The sequence below is a fragment of the Mchenga conophoros genome, linkage group LG13, assembly GCF_057382185.1.
Source record: "Mchenga conophoros isolate Kocher_MC1m ecotype Shallow Benthic linkage group LG13, M_conophoros_male_GT1.1, whole genome shotgun sequence".
NCBI classification, from domain to species: domain Eukaryota; kingdom Metazoa; phylum Chordata; class Actinopteri; order Cichliformes; family Cichlidae; genus Mchenga; species Mchenga conophoros.
Window position 1 is genome coordinate 24,665,887 of NC_140538.1, and position 17,781 is coordinate 24,683,667.

The following is a 17,781-nucleotide window of genomic DNA, read 5'->3' on the forward strand; positions in this document are numbered from 1 at the left end:
GAATGACCACATCTCCTGCTGAGGAACTTTGTTTTTTTTTTTTTTTTAATTGGGACGGAGAATGTCAAAACCATATTGTCCTGAATGAAACCTTTTGTGTGTATAAGAGCAGTGATGAAGACAGCTGATGAGGAATAAATCAACCGATGCCTCTGAGTGCGCACAATACTGCAGTGATTGCTTCTCGGTATTCTGAAGCATTGGGAGGCGCGAGCGTGCACCTTTTCCTGTTTAAATTAGCCATCGCACAATCACAGAATGAAACCCCAATGAGATGGAAGTAGAAGACTCTTCCTATTTAAGAGATGAGCAGTGATCAACATGATACAGTGATTGGTCTAAGATGACAAGACATGAAATTAACTGGCATCAGAGTTTTGACTACACAGAGTCCTGTATATCTTCACAAACCAAAACAAGCCCACATAACATAAGAGAAGCATAGTAAGATTACAACAGACTGCAAAGAAGCAGAAACCCCCTTCCACACTGATTCCAGGAGCCCTCAGAAATCCACAGTGTGAAGTAAGGCGTCTTATTTCCAAAGACCAAAGTGCTGACAGCAGAGAAATCGTCACAGATGGCTGGACTGCCTTTAAAAAATAATGTAGAAGCATGCATTTACACCAGCTAGTATATCTATTGCTAGTGTACACTTACAATATACAACTATACAGAAAAGGTTGGAAACACGGTTGATTTAAAAAAAGTGTGAACAATTGACAGGTTCAAAAACAAAGGTTTAAAATTAAAGTAGAAATGTTACTCTCCTGACATCCTCGACTTTTCTTTTTTTTGGTTCACGCAACAAAATATTTAAAAGAAAGAGAAAAAAGCTTTTTGATGTGTAAATATATATTAAAAACATTGATGAAGACGATGTGCAAATTTGATTCATTGCAAGCAATTGCATAATGTAGCTTAAGTGATGGTTTCGAGGTGGGGCCAGGAGGAAATGGGTGCAAAAACAAAGGATCAAGACCAGCGAGTCATGGCTTCAATGAATGATTCTCCACAGCAAAGTTACGCAACTAAATCAAACTCAGTGCTCAAAGACCATCCCATAGAACGGAAACATTCACACTGGGAACACACAAGCAACAAAAGTTACATTAAGTAGCATATTGATACAGACTAATTCAAATCCTTTTTGTAATTCATAATTGATCTGTGAGCCGAGACGCTTAATTTCACGTCCCGAGAGATCCGCACAACATACGAGCACATAATCCGCCCCAACAATACACAGCACCGAGTACATTTCCTTGCCATTCAAGATTTGGATATAAAAGTAACACTGCAAGTAAACGCAACACATTGTAGGAAGTCATGATAACCTTTGAAGGAGCTCAGAGCTCCTACAACTACTCCAGTTTCCTAACTGAAAACAGGACTCCTTTTAAAGGGTTTCCTCCAATCTAATTTACCGTGGTTCTTGGGAATCATTGGACAAAAAAAAAAGGAAAAGTTGAAATCCAAATGTGGTTCAACTGTTTACAACTTGTAGATGCAAACAACCCAAAATAAAGTTTTAAATGTAATAAGCCAACAAAAGGAAGAAAAACATTGTGTTGCATGCCCCAAGTCCTATTTACGACTGATAAATAAAATCAATAGGGTTGGTTTCGCCATGTTTTCCCTTGAATGGATCAAATAAATTAATCGATAATTATAGAGAAAGCGTGCAAACACAAATAAAACAAGCATGTCTTAAAATATATCAAACACTGGTGTATGAAAATTCCAACACTGGATACGCAGTCTGCACAAAGACGTCTCGACAAACCAATGAACTTATAATGTAACAAGTGCAATGAAGGTCCATGTGCAAATTGGCAGAATTTGCAAATTCACCATTTTCATTTAACAAAAAGCGACGGATGGTGATATCTTTGGATGACGGTGATTACAGATGAGCTTTCAGAGCGAAGCACTTACAAACTGAGGAAAGAAAATGAACACTAAAGAGGATCCTCTCAGTCAGTCATTACACAGACTGTTTACATTAGTTAAAAAAAAGGCAACCTGAAAGCAGACAAATAAATACGATGACTTGGCATTTAAAACACGAGCGCAGCATCTTCAAACACTACAGCTCTTTAGATGTAACTACAGGTACATATACGCACATGATGATTCTGCTTGTCTTCAAACAGACAACGATGTGAGGGGTAAAGATTAAAAAAAATGTTTCAAAAGGAAACAGTTTTCTTTAACTGAAAGGTGTGAGTCCACACTAAGGCAATGACATTTACAGATGGGTGGTAATGGGACAGAAAATAAATACACAAACATCTTTCGTCCTTGATGTAGTAAATTACAGGGCTGTCATCTTTTGGCAGGTGAAAAACAAAGATGGAAGGATGGGGCTGTGAGAAAATTTGCAGAGGCTCAAAAGAGTCCAGTGAACATTTCTCTGCACCCCAACCTCTCTCCTCCTCTTATTCCTCTGCTGGCTGGACAGTGTCTGTCTGTGCTCAAAAACAAGACTGAGACAGTTTTATAGTGAAGCCCGAGAGGTCAGAGGAAGGGGAGTGATGACACCCGTCGGTGTGGGCTTTAACAGTCTGACAGAGATGAACAGTTAGTGGTAATATTTTGCCGACCCTGTGCCACCGGTACTACGGCACCTCCAATAGCCCAGTTCCATCCTGACCTGTCTGCCCGGTCGAGGCAGATGGACGAACAGCAGGACGATTACGGCGAGGACGAGGCAGCTGCGTGGTATTTGACGAAGGCGATGGCTGCCAACTCTTTGCAGAACTCCTCCAGCACAATCACCCCCTCCAGCAAGGTCATGTGGTCGATACTAAAGGGAGGGCAAACAGAAAGGTGAGAATATCCCCTGAAAGTCACCTCAGAACATACGACCCAGAATCATGTGGAAGTACGTACGTGATGCCCTCTGGCTCCATGCCTAATAATCTCTTCCTCACAAGCAAGAGTTTGGGTGTGAAGTCTGGGATACGGTGAATCCTCAACATGAGATCTCCAACCACCTAACACACACACACACACACACACACACGAATGCAGAGCAATTACAAAAACACAGCAGCTAATTTGAGCAACAGCAGTAAATCACATCTACTACTATCTAAAACTACTTTTACATTGTGTTCCACTTCAGATTTCATGGATTTGAACTGACTCCCACAATAAAACGAGTTGGTGTTGTAGCCGGTAAGAAGCAGGGTGAGCAAGATTACCATGAAGCCAGATTCAAAATGGCACGCAGCAGCACTAATCAATCAAGAAAAGTAATAAATCTCCCAGCACACAAATTAAAGTTGGGCTTTGAGCTCTGGGCAACGAAGTGTCTCCTATCAATGATGGATAAGATAATTACACTCTAATGGATCAGTCACACTAGAATGAAAAGAGGACAGCTACCTCCTTGCAACCAGAAACATTGCTAGTTGCCCAGGGGTTGCACTGAAATCGTTTTGCATTTGGGGTCCAACTCCAAGCAGCTGCAGTGACCACTTTTTATTTTTTGTACAGGGCAACTACTGGGAGGCAAACTGTCTCCAAACAATCTGACTCGAGCTGAATCCAGTCACTCCCAGACAGACTGACAACATGTTTCCAACAATCCTCTCATCTGAGACATGCCTCCTTGCAATAGGGGACTCGACTGAACTGGTTTCCAACTGGTTATGTTTATAAAAGCAATTTTGCCAAACATCTTTGTGATTTTGCAGCAACTATGTCAATATTTGAGAAATATTTTCACCGATTAATCGCAGTTAATCATTGTATTTTCACAAACAGATTGCATGTAATTGCCGACTCAATCCCATTAATTCCCAAAGTGACAGCAGACCGAGTCCATCTAATCGCCGTCTTGTGCATCAAAATTCCTTTGAAGACAACAAATGACTCGAGCGGTCACATCCTGGTCAACTACTTTAAAAGGAAACAAGATTGCAAGTTGCAGCTGTAGCACAATCAAGATGGGCACCTTACCCTGACGATGACAGAGAACAGGGACCTGCATCCAGGGGCCAGGTTGATATAGGGGTCCAGCAGGTATTCATTCAAGTGAGGGTGTGGCAACAAAGACAGTTTGGACAGCACGGCAGTCACCTGCAGGTTGACATCATAGGGCTGGAGGACAGAGAGGCAAGAAGATTTAAATAAATAAAAATGATCTGATCGAGAGTTTTGAAAATTTTCCTTCACAATAAGTAACAACATGAAAACAACACAAAGTGAGAGTTTATTTACGTAACCGACTGACTGACAGCTTTTAGTTTTGATTTCCTAAATACGCTCCAAACTCTACTTGAGTCATTCTGTTCATTCATGTTCTGCTTGAGCATCTCCGATTCGCAACAACAATGTCACAGTTTTAGGTCCGAACATATATACGACGTGCTGTAAACTTTTAAATCTTCAAAAGTATTTGATATGTGAAGCTAATTTATTTTATTGTTGTTTCTGTGGTACAGCTTGTTATATTTGCTCAACCCAGCATGAAAATCACGTTTTATTCATTTTTATAACTCAGAATTTGCTGTTGAAACTCAAGTGCACGCTTTATTTTACAGTGTGAAATTCAACTATATATCACAGAGAATTTTTCACTAGTTGTCTTTTGCACTGTGAAGTTTTTTATCGGTGTGTACTCAAATATAAGATTTTGTTTCATATTTTTACTAGTCAATTATCTGACATCTTTTTAATGTATCTGTGCCAGATTACAGATTCTGATTAATTCTGATGGTAAGAAAGGGCAAGGAAATTATCATGATTTTGTCTTTAATATTTTTTCTCAAAGTGGGTCGACAGACCATTTTTGAAAATAAACAAAATTACATATCATGAAAAGTATTTAAAGTGAAGCTACAATTTCATATTATTAAAAGTTTAATGTAAATTGGACACTGGTGAGCAGAAGGGCCGTGTTGATTTGAAACAAACCCATGTTCCAAAGAGTGAATATTTCCTTTGAATCTTTATTAGTCATCTTCACAATGACCGTAAAGTTCTGGCTTTCAGTGGTCATTATTAAGCAAACAAAATAGAAAATCTCTGTAATCTCTGTAAGCCCAACATGAGAGGCATCACTCACAGTAAACTGCAAGCAGCAGTGTTTCATTTTTTTCTGACAGCAGCAAATCTAATAACTGTTGGAAGTGTGGGAACATTAAATCAGTTTGAATAATCAACTAGTTTCATTTTAATTTGTGTGGATCTCACTCGACAGCTGTATTTACACTACTTATTTAATTAGAACTAAAGTTGAACTTTTTTTTTTTTAACCTTCTCTTGCTTTACTGGAACGGAGGAGTAAGAAGGAATTAATGCATATATCAACACTACAGCAAGCACTTGATCTGAATTATGAAAATACTGCAGTACAGATTACACTCACTTGATCTAGGATGCGACCCATCCTGTCGAAGAGAACCTTAAGGAAGTGGCCCTCAAAGAACGGGATGTCCAAGTTACACTTCTCAAAAGGCTTTGGATTTCCCCTCCAATCCCACCGCTGGCAGATGCCACAATAGTCCCTGAACTGAGAATAACAATGAAGAAAAATAATAAGCAGCAATACAGAATGAGCTGCTGCAGCACTGTCAGGGGATCAAAACAGTCCCAGAGAGCACTGTGACAGATTTTTCTCTATTTGTTGTCCAGTGTGTCACAAGCTTTACAGTAACCTACAGCACTCTCACCTGTCTGTGTGCATCTCTGAGGTAGGTGTCGTATCCTGTGCCTTCAACGTGATATGATGACTTGGCCTCATCGGGGACCAGACACAGGAAACTGCAGGTGACAGAGTTTAACAGTGAGAACTGAGCTGAGCTGAGCGATGCACGGTGCATCACCATGAACAAACTGCGCACCTGTTCACGATCTTGTGGACTTCTGTTTTCCCCTCAGACTTTGAATGGTCAGGACTTTGTGGTGGAGAAGTGCTGAGCCAGTCAGACCCAGACAGCTTCCTCTCTGGAGAAAGGTCATCACCAAACAGTGGATCCTCCTCAAGATCTCTGTAGAGAAAACATTTATTCATAAAGTGATTTGCCTCAGATCCCTGCGCATTTGAGAAAACCCACATCTGCATCACAGTATTTTATGGCCCTTTGTGTGTCTGTGGCAGCTTGGAGCTTTGTATAATTTGTCAGTGAGACTGAAGTCCTTCAAGGCTTCAAATTGATTATTTGAGAAAATATATTATAACACTAATGCATCAAGCAACTGAATGCTACTGAATGAAAAACAATCAATTACCAAGTGAAAGAAGCTCTCATGAGAGTTCGTCTTAATTGAGATTTTCATTACTGTGCACAAGAAGAAACATGCAAATTATTTCTCATTATGTTTCAGTCTCACACAGCCTTGATTTATGTAAATAATTAGCCGAGTTGCATTTTTGTGAGCCTACATAATCAAGGCTCAAAGGAATTTGACCAATTAAAACACACACTAATTATGCATGAGAAGTAATAAGATATCTTGAAAACACAGCTACTTCATGCATTGGTTTTATTTCAAAATTGTTGCATTTGTGCAGAGGATCTTCAACTTCCAGCAGCTCAGGGGAGGTTAAAGGTCATAAGGGGGTCCTTACACAGCATCATGAGGCTGGCCATTTTCGAGCGGCTCCCGCTCTTCCTGTGGTTTATTCTCCAGGTAATTCCTCTCCTCCAGGCTGCGCAGCACCAAGTTGTGGAGGATGTGCTGGTTGGGCTTCTGGATTAACTGCTCAAATAGCCGCAGGGTCATGATGCTGATCTGAGGTGGGACAAAGAAAGGAGTAAGGCTCTTCTCATTCAATAAGTGCAAAGAGTGCAAAAGCAGTTAAGCTAGTTAAGTGTTTTCTCACTAACAGAAAAGTAGGCAGCGACTGCTGAAGAATCAAACAGATGATTCAGCTGCCTTTTGTTTGATGAAAAAGACTACAATGGCTCTTACAAATACTAATTAAAATTCATGGGCTTTGGGTTAATCATATGTTTCGTTGGAACTCAGAGTCCTTGAAAGGCAGATGGCCATTTATGCTTTTTAAAGATATTAGCTACAATTCAGTATAAAAAAAGTGTAATATTAAGGCCTGAATGAGTTGGGTTTGCAGAAATAAATAGTGGTAAAGATGCATGCAGTATAATAACCTCATCTGACAGGTGATCACAGTGCTCGATGAGTCTGTGTCTAAGTGGATTCTGAGCGATTGTAGCTGAAGTCTCGGGTTCTCTCTCCTCTCCCAGCAGGAAGTAAACCATCTCCTGCAGCAGAGCCTCCGATGTCACCTGCCTTATGATTCTGTTCAGCAGAGCTGTCGAGGTCAGGATGCCAACCTCAGACCTACATGAATGCACAAACCCACAGCAGCAGTCATGACAACGCCTGTAGCACACTGACAGGACCACAAACATGATGATTGATGTTTCAAAGAGGGCCTCACGTCTGCATAAGCTGTGGTTCCATCACAGAAACAAAGAATCTTTCTCTCACTGCTTTTGCCATCACTGCAGCTGCTGACTGCAAGACAGTGAAGACAAGACAAAAAAATGTTGTTCAGCCTTTTGTGTATTTAATTTATTAAAAAAAAAAAAAAAAAAACCTTCCTTGGAAAGACTCTTTTATTCTGTCTGTTCATGATATGAGTCATCAAAATACAGTGAGTCAGCACTGGGTAAGAACCTTCTGTGCTTCCTTGATGAGCTGATCACAGTAATCAAGCCAGGACAAGAAGGAGATGAGAGCCCTCTTCCCTGTGAAGACAGCAGCATCCTCCTTCAGGTTATATACATCTAGACTAAAGGAGGGAGAAGAAAAAATACAGGTATTAAAGGACGGATTCAAATAAATCAAATAATAAAACCACTAAAAATAGTATTCAGCAGAGCACACTATTTCAGGAATAATCAGATCTGCAGATAAGTATTTATGAGTCACTTTATTTAGTATGAAGTTTTACTGAGAAATTTACCCCCAGTTGACCGACTCTACAGTCTCAATGTCCAAGGGGTCCATGGACTGTGGCAGGGCTTTATAAAAGGAGACCAGCCTGTCGGTGAGAAGCTCACAGAGCTCTGTGTTTTCAGTCAAACACTTGGCAGCAGCAGGCTCTGGTAAACTGACCAGCAGCATCAGGCCCTCACAAGCCTTCACCACAATCCTGCCATCCTGTGGACAGGAAAAATATATGACACAGCTCATGATTTCAAACTGAGAGCTTCAAAAGAGAAAGACTTTACATACATAAATAAATCATCTTCATACAGGGAACACTTACAGGACTCTTTGTGAGGTTGAGCAGGGAGGTGACCAGATTGTAGTTGTTGCTGTTATTGTTACTTGTTGGACTGGATGTGGAGACAGCAGCTGCAGCCTGTGGTTCATCTTGGTGGTCAGCTTGTTCCTGTGCCAGAGACTGACCAGTGTCTGGAGACAAGGCGTTTTCCTTCCCCCCTTCTGTTGCCACAGGGCTCTTTATCTCAGGTCTCTTTGACTTATTCTAACAAACAACGTCAAGGATAAGACATACTCTCTGAATGATGTGCTTAAAAAAAAAAAGAAGAAATATTTGCTTGTGAAATATTTCCCCAATTGTGCAGATCTCTGGTGCCCTAGCAGCCTACCTCTAAGAAGAAGTTGACGAGATAAGGGTCCTGCTTCAGTTTGGCACAGACTATACAAAGGAACTGGATCTCTTCATTTTCTGTAGGAGCAGCAAGCACCTCACCGCACAGACGGATCAGTTTCTGACAGGGTCACGTCACAGTCACAAAACAAGATCCAAGCAAGTTACATAATGTGTCAGTTAGCAGAATATTTTTAGGAAATCCAGACTGCAGCACTTCTCACCTGTACAGGTCTGTGGACGTTGATGTGTGGCAGGAGGGGCTGTCGAATATGTGCCAGCAGCTTTGTGTAGAAGGTGAGCACCTGCTGCTTCATTCCAGGAGGACACTGGTGGGAAAACACCATTTATTGAACTTCATGATGCCAGTGACAGTTTTTGTATTTATTGTTACTACTCGTGACAGAAAGTGTCAGCCTACACCAACCTCCATAGACCCAGTACTCACAATTTAAATCACAACCTTGCTATTCAACAATACTGCTATTTACACACATAGAAAACAGACCAATTCTGGCTCCATCAGTCTGTGACAGTGACAGCATAATGACATCCAGACACAGAAAGCTTTAACCTTGACTGTTTCCCACAGCTTCATTCAGACGTTGACACAACACTGACAGAACAGGCCTATTTATGTGCTGCACACTAGTTTTGACAGTCAGGTTACTTAAATGGGCGTCTATATTGTGACAGTTGTTTCTTGTTAATCTGACCAGTCACTGACACTGTCTTCACGGCAGTAAGGATTTACTGTAAATTTGTATTTTACAACAACAACATGTCAGTCTGAATGAAGGACATGAAACTTGCTCTGCAATTTTCGGGAGTTTTATGTTCACCTCCAGCAACTAAAGCCTTGCAAATTGTCCTTTGCACTCTTCAATGTTTATGGACTAATCGTTAGAGCTGGAAAGTGAAAAAATCCTTAAGCTTAGATATTTTTTTTTAAGTGAAGAGAAAAAAAACTGCTTATCATATATTTAGGAACAATAATCAAACAGACTATTGAACAACCAAAATAACTGGATATTTATAGTTTAGCAGCATATCTTTACCACAGCTATTTCGTAACAGCAAACACCTTTGAAACCCTTCAACATAACCTGACCTCCACCTCACTAGAAATGTAGCCAAATGCTGTGCTAACGCAGCCATCAACTATTTTAACTGGCCTGTACTTTCAACTCCACCTGTACATTTCCTGCTACTTTCTCGCTGAAGTTTTTTAATTTATCAGTGAGAGAATTACAATCATCAACTCATTATAACAAAAATAGTCATAGTGTCAATATTAGGACTCTATGTTTACTTTCCTGTATGTAGTCAGCAAAAGCATGAGTGCCTTACATCTGCCTTGCCCAAGGTGTAGAGAGTCTCCAGGATCTTATGGTGTAAGAGATACTCCATGCAGGGTCCTGTCTCTCCAGACTCCCTTTCGGCTTCCTCCTGGGTCAGGATGTCCAGCATCTGTTCCAGGTGGGATGGGATGTTGGTGTCTGTAACTGGCGCTTTGTCATCTAACAAGCAAATTCATAGAAAGATATGAGAAATATTAAAAACATGAGGGGAAAATGCCTTACCAATCTTTAGCAGTCCATGCAACAGCTTCATTTGTTTTTCACATTTTTTGTTCACATACAGAAGCACAGCTAGTAACAACATAACACATTTGTAGTTACATTTATAAAATATGTCAGTCATCTTTCTGACACACTGCATAATTAGGAAAGTTTGATCATCAATTGTGGACAGTGGTGTGGACAGTATTAGTTCATTTTGATGGCAGCCAATATTACATTTGACTGCACAGTAAAGTTTTTCCATTTAATCTTCTTTTCACAGAGTGGGGAGCTTCTAACATGCGCACCGATATTAGATTGGTGCAGTAAATGACAGCATCAAACATAAGAACATCAGGCAAAACCAAACAAAGCTACTTGTGACAAGATTCCCCCCCCCCCCCAAAAAAAAAAAAAAAATCACTACATGAATCTGTGTGGATGTCAAGATATAGATTCTAACTTATTGTTTCAGACAGTCCTTACCAGAAGTCTCAATGTAATAATGTGTAATGGCCTTCCAGTGATAGACAAAGTCTTCCTGTAATGGCAGCGAAGGGGCAAGCTGAAAAATAAATTTTGAAAAGATGAGCTTATGATAATCGAGAGACTAATGATTATAATTACATTTCTACATATATCACTCACTTTCAAACAGAGACATTAATATATTCTCGTGCTAAATGGTTCTCATGTGCAGCTACAAGACACCTTGATTGTGATGTGATCGCATTTCAAGCCCAGCAGTTTGCAAAAACATTTATAATGGCGTAAACGATTTCGTTGTCAGGTAACATGAGAGTTTTACTATTTGAAATCTACTTAAAATACATAAACAAATATAACAGTATGTCCCAGAGTTGTAAGTTGATTTTGGACGTTTACTCAGTAAGTGCTATTTAGAAGTGGATTGATAGTCTGACCGCATTTGAAGTCAGAGTTATTCACTTTGAGTTGCCTGTATTGTGCGTGGTTTCAAACAGCTGGAAAACAGAGCTGAGACACGTTATTACTGGTTTCTAGCTAGTTGTCTGCCTGGCGTGATAGCATGCTAATACTGAGTTCTTAAATACTGCTGAGGAGGACAACTCACACATGTTCCCTTTGGTATTAACGTTAAGGCGTTTGCGCAATATCAAACACGGTTACCCAATTATTCTGACACCACTCCTGAAGACGAGAGCCTTCTGTTTGAAACGGGATAGCTAGCTACAATGTTAGCTTAGCATCTCGGTGGTATTATAAGCTAACTCGGCATCTATCAAGCTCAGTTTACCAAGCTATATGCAGACAGATGACATGCTGCAATTACAAAAAAGGCTACTTAGTACTTTGTCATGGCACATACTCAGGCACATTCATAGGTAACCAGAATGAGCAAACTGACAACAAAAACACAAAGCGCTAACGTTAGCCGAAGCGAATTGGTTAGCTTAACAATTAGCTACGATAGCCTTGTTTGGCGTAGTGATATATGGTGTCTGGAAAACAAAAGAAAGACGTAACACAAAAGCCAGGCAACAAATAAAATCAACATCGGTTAAAAACTTACCGCTTCTACAGCGTGCTGGAGAATGGACGTAAATTTGGAGAACATTTTGTTCTTCGACTGGACTAGTTTCTCTCGAGAAGACCTAGAGAATTCCTCTATCTTCTTCTTCCTATTGCTACTACCTCGATCCAGATTGGAGGTTTCATACAATGACCCTTGTAACGAAAGAAAAAAATGTAAGCAATAAAACACGTAGCACGTTGTCGACAACAGGACTTTACAGGCCTGGCACAGGTACTGTAAACAAGACGTCTACAGAGAGTTAACGTAGGCTCACTTTGGACACGGTGGCACTTCCTTCGCCAAACGCTTGTTATGGAGACAACCACCAGGGGGCGTGAGAGCACTAAACAAGCCCTTCTGATGGTTGACAACTATCAAGGCATACTAAATGAGTTATAAACCAATAAATTCAATAACAAACCGAGATCAACATTCAGTTAAACATGTTCGCTTCATATATTCAGTGGCACAGGTTTAGCCACCGATAAGCTCAAGTGAAGTGTTAATTAATAACTATAAATACTCTCCCTGATAATGCACTGATTTCCCATCTGAAATTAGGCGTTTTTTCCGCTGCAGGACAGAGTTTATATGCTTGCTTAAAGTGTCACTTTAAGAGTAAAGTTTAGGAGGTCACGTGAGGGAGGAGTTTGCCAGAGAAGTAGTCATATTAATGGGAAAACAGGGGGGGAAACAACAGTCACATCTCCTGAGTGCCTGTCAACTTTATGATTTAGACCAACTCACGTCCAGAACAGCACAGTCATCCCCGGCAGAAAGTAGGCTATACCCGGTTTAACGTTTAGGTGAGCCGACAGCAGCTGCAGGCAAGGAATTTCAAGCATGATTTAATTTATTCCTTAATAATTCCATGATATTAGGTTCAAATATGGGCACAAACTTGTTGGAAAATAAGAGAGGGGGGGAAAAGGGATGCTGCCTGATCCAGGACACGCCCTGTCGCTGGAAAGTGCCTCTTCACCGCTCGTTCTAGTCTAGTCCACCAAATCGCAGGCTGTATGTGTGTCCTTGCGCTCAATCCCAATAAATGACAGGCTCAAACTTAAAGCATCAGAAATATCACACTGTCAACCTTCTGCACAGCTGCACCGGGCCATCTTCTCCCGTTCATTTCGGCAAAGAAAGAAGAGACTCTACCTACCGGGCATGTCTGCTAGAGGTGAGTATCTTTTGCCGCAGAAGCCTTCATAACAGTACATACAGAGGGGGGAAAGTCTCTTGATGTTGGAGGAGGTGGTGGAGGAGGAGGGGATCTCGGTTCGAGGATGGGTGAGATGGAGAAGGGAGTCCCGCTGCACCGTCTTACGGAGGATCGGGCTGCGGTAATGACACTGATATTGTAAGTAGGTTACACCGGTGCATAGCTGAAACTACAGCTTCCACCGCTGCAGTCTTTCTCCCTTTTTTCTTTTTTTTAATAGCCTACAACTTACTTCGTTGCTCTCCATAAAACCTAAAGATAGATCTAAGCCTTAAAAAATGACAAGCAGCTCTGTGATTGCTCCTTTAATCAGGGAGGTGCGTGTCATTAGTTCAAACCTGCTGGCTGTTGGTGGAGAATAGTCAGTCAACAGCAGGCGTTTGATAATCATCATTTGGTAAGGATTAACCGGTGAGATCAGGTGATAGAAAGTACCTTTTATTTATTTTATTATTATTATTTTAGAAAATGCATGCTAAATACAAACTATAATTCCTTGCAGTCTGAGTTGTCCAGATGTTTTTGCAAGATTGACATTTTTTGGCTGAGTATGAGCAAACAGTTCAGGCAGGTGGATAAGAGGAGCTTGTTTCCACAGGCTTTTGTGCTGTCTTGGATTTCTGTCAGGTGACTTTGCGCTCAGGCACAGCATCCAGCTGTTCCTGCTATAGCTGTGATCAGATGGTCTGACTGACCAGAGCTGAATAAAAAGCTAAACATGGCATCAGGGTTATCATATTAAATCTGTAGTTTGGTTCATTATGATCAGTCTGATCCATTTAGTGGGTAAAACAGCATCGTTTTTTGTTTTTTTTTTCTAAAGAAGCTGACTATTCAGCAGATATCTCCCCTCCAGACTCTATATGACAGAGCCTTGTATAGCAAGAAGGCTTTGAACTCCCTCCCATTACCGATGTGGACTACTGTATCTGCTGGTGGAGATCGATGAAGCTAAGAGCCCACTGCTTAAAAAGTGCCCCTGTGGTACATAGATGTGATTAGCACACTTAAGCTCCTGCAAACAGCCAATCACCATTCCTGGGAATTAATTGCATCCTACATCCTATGGTTGTATATGCCAGTCATCTCCGTGCTGTTTAGACAAACATGAGGTTACTAATATGTGGATAAATCAGGCACAAACAAGAGCTTTTTCATCAATATGTCACATCAAGTCATCTGACATTACATGTTTGATAGTATAAAACAATACACACGATTATTCTTTTGTTGTAACAATCTTTCTTGGCAAAAAATCCTGATACCCCTGGAAAGCCTGTTTATTTCTCCTTAAATGCTTCCAATTTATAAGGAAAATGCATTTGTGGGTTGAAACAGCAGAGTTGATGTAAAATTTGCCACTTTGTCAGTGGCAAACAGCTTATTCTCCTTTTGACTCTTGCACATGCGAGCTTGGACCCTGGTAGAGCGGTCAGTTGTTGTCTGCTCCAAACAGGCCATGTTTGACAGATCTGGTTAGGGCTTGCGTCATCTGCAAAGCTAAGTTGCAGCAGGTGAGCCCTGGTACCATTTCCAAATGGAAGGCCAAGTACTGTATGATGGTGATGACGAGATTCTGCAACCAGTGGACAATACCATATTTCTAGAGAACTCTATCCTCCAAGATTATAATGCACATCACACAAAGCGGGGTTTATAAGAGACCACGACCAGAATTTGGGAGTTGAAAATGAAGTGGCCACTGAACACTTGTTTGATCAGCATAGGCGTGCTGTTCATGTCAGAGTGACCAACACAAACACACTGGCTGACTTGTGACAAAAGCCAGTTGAAAAATAAGACACCATCCCACAGGACTGTGTGACCAGCCATGAGGAGGTGATGCCAGGCTGTTGTGGCTCTGCATGGTTCCTCAACATGCTGCAGAGGGCTCTGTTTGTTAGATGAATAAATTGTTAAATGGTGGGTTTGTCTTGTTTCTTCAGACTTCAATCATCCAATCCAATAAACGATACCAAACAAGAGTCAATGGCAGACATCTGTTTGGCAAATTTTTAATGGGTGCTGCCCAAATGCATTTTTCTTACAAATGTGGCAACATTTAAGGAAAACTAAATAGAATTATTGCCAAGAAGTATTATCACAGCAAAAAAAAAAAAAAACACCGACAAACCACAAATTTCTTTACTTTGTAACAAGTTTGTATCAAATCACATGACATGCCATTATTGGTATGGTTAGCTATCATAATATGATTGCGTTCTTTTTCTTTACTTTGTAGAGAATCTGCACGTATGTTTCAATATCTTGAGGCCTATCAGAATATATTTCCACAGATTTTTTTTGCCATATTTTAAGTGTTATCTAATTTTTCAGAAAACTATTTGCAACTATTTTGCTAAACGCTTTCAGCAAAGTCACTTTTCAAGCAAAAAGCTAAAAATTTCCAGTTTCTCAGTTGTGTGAATTTGTTACTTTTCATGTCTTATGACACAATATATATAGAGTAATTTTAACAGTATTTTTAAAAATCTAATCTGCAATACTGTAACAGCTGCTTGCAGTTCCCTATTGTGTGTAATTTAAACTAATGACCACTCTCCTTCGAGATTTATGTTCGAGATGTCAATACGAAGTGTCTAATGGTCTGCCCGGTTCATGTTTTAGATCTCTAGTGGTGTCATTATCAATATTTCACTGTATACAGGAAAGAACTGAAGCACGTTTGGTGATTGATTTTCATCCAAGAGCAAAAAGGAAGTTTAAAATCATCACAAATTACTACACTTTCTCCTGCCAGTGTCCCTTTATGATCACGGGCCTCTCCTTCAGTGGTCCAGAGAGTATAAGCTATTATTGTGCTCTCAGCCTTGAAGTCGCCCACCCCGTTATCAGCACAAGGCCATCGGCTTTTACCTCAGTAGTAGCGATGCCCTTCCATTAGTCACCCCACCTTAACCCTCGCGGGCGTGCTGCTCTCTCTGGGCTTTTGAGTCTCATCGTATTTCCTGTCCTCTCTTTTGCTTTTGTCTAGAATCTCTTAACTCAATTTTTATTTATTTTTCATAAAACCATTATCCTGGTCAGTCGTACCTATGAGCTGCTCTGTGTGCGTCTGCTATTAATGGCCATTGAGCAGTTCAGCCAGAGCAAATGGGGCTTAAGTGCATTGTTCAAGGTCACATTGTGGTGGTATTTGAGAGATGAGCATATCAAATTTCTCCACCGACAGTACATTATTGGAAAAATCAAGTAAAAAAAGAAACGAACTAGCAGCTATGCTACTTAGCATAATCACTTTTTTGTGCTGGATATTTGCTGTCAGTTCTTTGCTACTTTACAACATGTTGGACTATTGAGCTTTAATATGTGGGGCTATGATGTTTTCAGCTACACCCCGGGTGTCGTATAGGCTGGCATTTTATATGTGGTTTCCTGCTTTGTAGAGCTTTAAATTGTGTTGAAAATATCCTTCATATGTGCTTTTTTCCTAAAGAATTTTTCAGTTGGATGTAATTAAATGTCTAATTACACCCACCAAGCAGATTAAATGATCGTTTTAGTTAGTATGTTAGCGGGATTTGTGAAAAAGTTATGGATGTATTTAACTGTGGAAACGTTTTGGCCACCCCTCATTTCTTCATATTTTGCTTCTAAGGAGCCAGACTGTCCTCTCACTTTTTCAAAGTGGTCTTGAGTAATAGTTCTCCAGACTTTCTCAGGAAACCAATGTCCAAAGAAAGTTTTTCTTTAGACACTGAGTGTGTTTTCACTCAGTCCTTGTACCTGAACATTTTCAGACAAATGTGTTTTTTAAAAAAAATTTTTTATTAAACCTCTTAAAACTTTAATTCAATTCATTTCAGTTCAGTTTTATTTATATAGCGCCAAATCACAGCAACAGTCACCTCAAGACGCTTTGTATTGACCCTAGAATATAAAGCAGTTATTAACACTGACCTGTGAATCATCCAGGCATAAAAGATGCACTTAACTTATGGCAAAGATTCAATGTTGTTTCTACACATAACAGAAAACTTGCTGAATCTATGAAAAATGCTACAGCGAATGATATTAGCTGAAAAAAAGTATTGTTTCCGTAAAAAAAATTTGAGGCAGCTGGACAAATGGAGCATAAAAGAAGAAATGGTAGGCCTACAAAGCTATCTACGACCGATGAAGAGTATCAGAAAAAATCCAGCAAAAAGCTGACGCAGGACCAGAGACATACATCTGGCCCTTCAGCTGATTAATCTGCTGCCTCAACAGAAATGATCTCAGTTGAATTGTCACGGCCAAAAAGCCATTTTAAAGAAAGGGAAACAGGGAGAAAAGCCTGAGGTGTGCCAAATATGCAAAAGCTGCACTGGAAATTAGTGGCAACAGGTCAAATTTGAACATTTTTGGTTCAAATCATTGTTACATCATATGTACAGATGTTGGGAGTGAGGTACAGCAACGAGTCTCTAAAACACAGGGGAGGTTATATCATGTTTGGGGCTACATTCCAGCCAGTGGTGTTGGGGATTTTGTCAAAATTTGATGGAATTATGAAAGCAGAAAAATAACATTTTGATTTTGATCCACCATACCATGGAAACTGTCTGATCCATCATAAACAAAGTGCCAATGCAGTAAAAGCGTACCTGGATAGAAACACAGTGGAACACTATCAGTCATGGACTGGCCTCCAGTCACGTAATCCTGAAGATTACTTAAATAAATTAGAAGAATGCTTCCTAAAAAAAGTATTCTTTGCCTTCAGTAAACATGTAGCAATAATTTTGAGTAAAATGCAACTGAAATCAAAATCAAAGCTTTTTTATTTAAATCAATCAATCAATCAAATAAAATTAATCATTGAGGAAAATGTGCCTGGTAT

At 40.1% G+C, this 17,781-nt stretch overlaps 2 protein-coding genes across 3 annotated transcripts in view; one reads left to right on the plus strand and one right to left on the minus strand.

The window, feature by feature from the left end:
• Positions 1-27: 27 nt before the first annotated feature.
• fhip2a (FHF complex subunit HOOK interacting protein 2) lies at positions 28-12,936 on the minus strand. 2 transcript variants are annotated; one of them, XM_085297395.1, is made up of 18 exons: positions 12,879-12,936; positions 11,714-11,868; positions 10,648-10,726; positions 9,950-10,119; positions 8,824-8,928; positions 8,598-8,720; positions 8,252-8,473; positions 7,946-8,142; positions 7,657-7,771; positions 7,418-7,494; positions 7,125-7,317; positions 6,584-6,747; positions 5,856-6,002; positions 5,685-5,775; positions 5,381-5,524; positions 3,970-4,110; positions 2,896-2,999; positions 28-2,809 (listed from the first exon to the last, which is right to left on the minus strand). In XM_085297395.1, exons 1-18 carry the CDS (start codon positions 12,934-12,936, stop codon positions 2,698-2,700), a joined length of 2,397 nt encoding a protein of 798 aa, XP_085153521.1. In that variant the 3' UTR covers positions 28-2,697. The 2 variants fall into 2 exon arrangements, with proteins under 2 accessions (XP_085153521.1, XP_085153520.1); XM_085297394.1 differs by lacking the exon at positions 12,879-12,936 and adding an exon at positions 11,991-12,067.
• ablim1a (actin binding LIM protein 1a) overlaps positions 12,699-17,781 on the plus strand; it is a 41,276-nt gene continuing 36,193 nt past the window's right edge. Inside the window, exon 1 of the transcript XR_014894883.1 lies at positions 12,699-12,896. The gene's annotated coding sequence lies outside the window, so the exon portion shown is untranslated. The remainder of the gene's footprint in view (positions 12,897-17,781) is intronic.

Excerpts from the sequence above, each read along its gene's own strand:
- fhip2a (XM_085297395.1), bottom strand. The coding sequence starts at position 12,936 with ATGTACTGTTATGAAGGCTTCTGCGGCAAAAGATACTCACCTCTAGCA. Across the intron at positions 11,869-12,878 it reads ACCTCTAGCAGACATGCCCG|GGTCATTGTATGAAACCTCC; the intron begins GTAGGTAGAGTC and ends TTTCGTTACAAG. Across the intron at positions 6,748-7,124 it reads GTGATCACCTGTCAGATGAG|ATCAGCATCATGACCCTGCG; the intron begins GTTATTATACTG and ends GTCCCACCTCAG.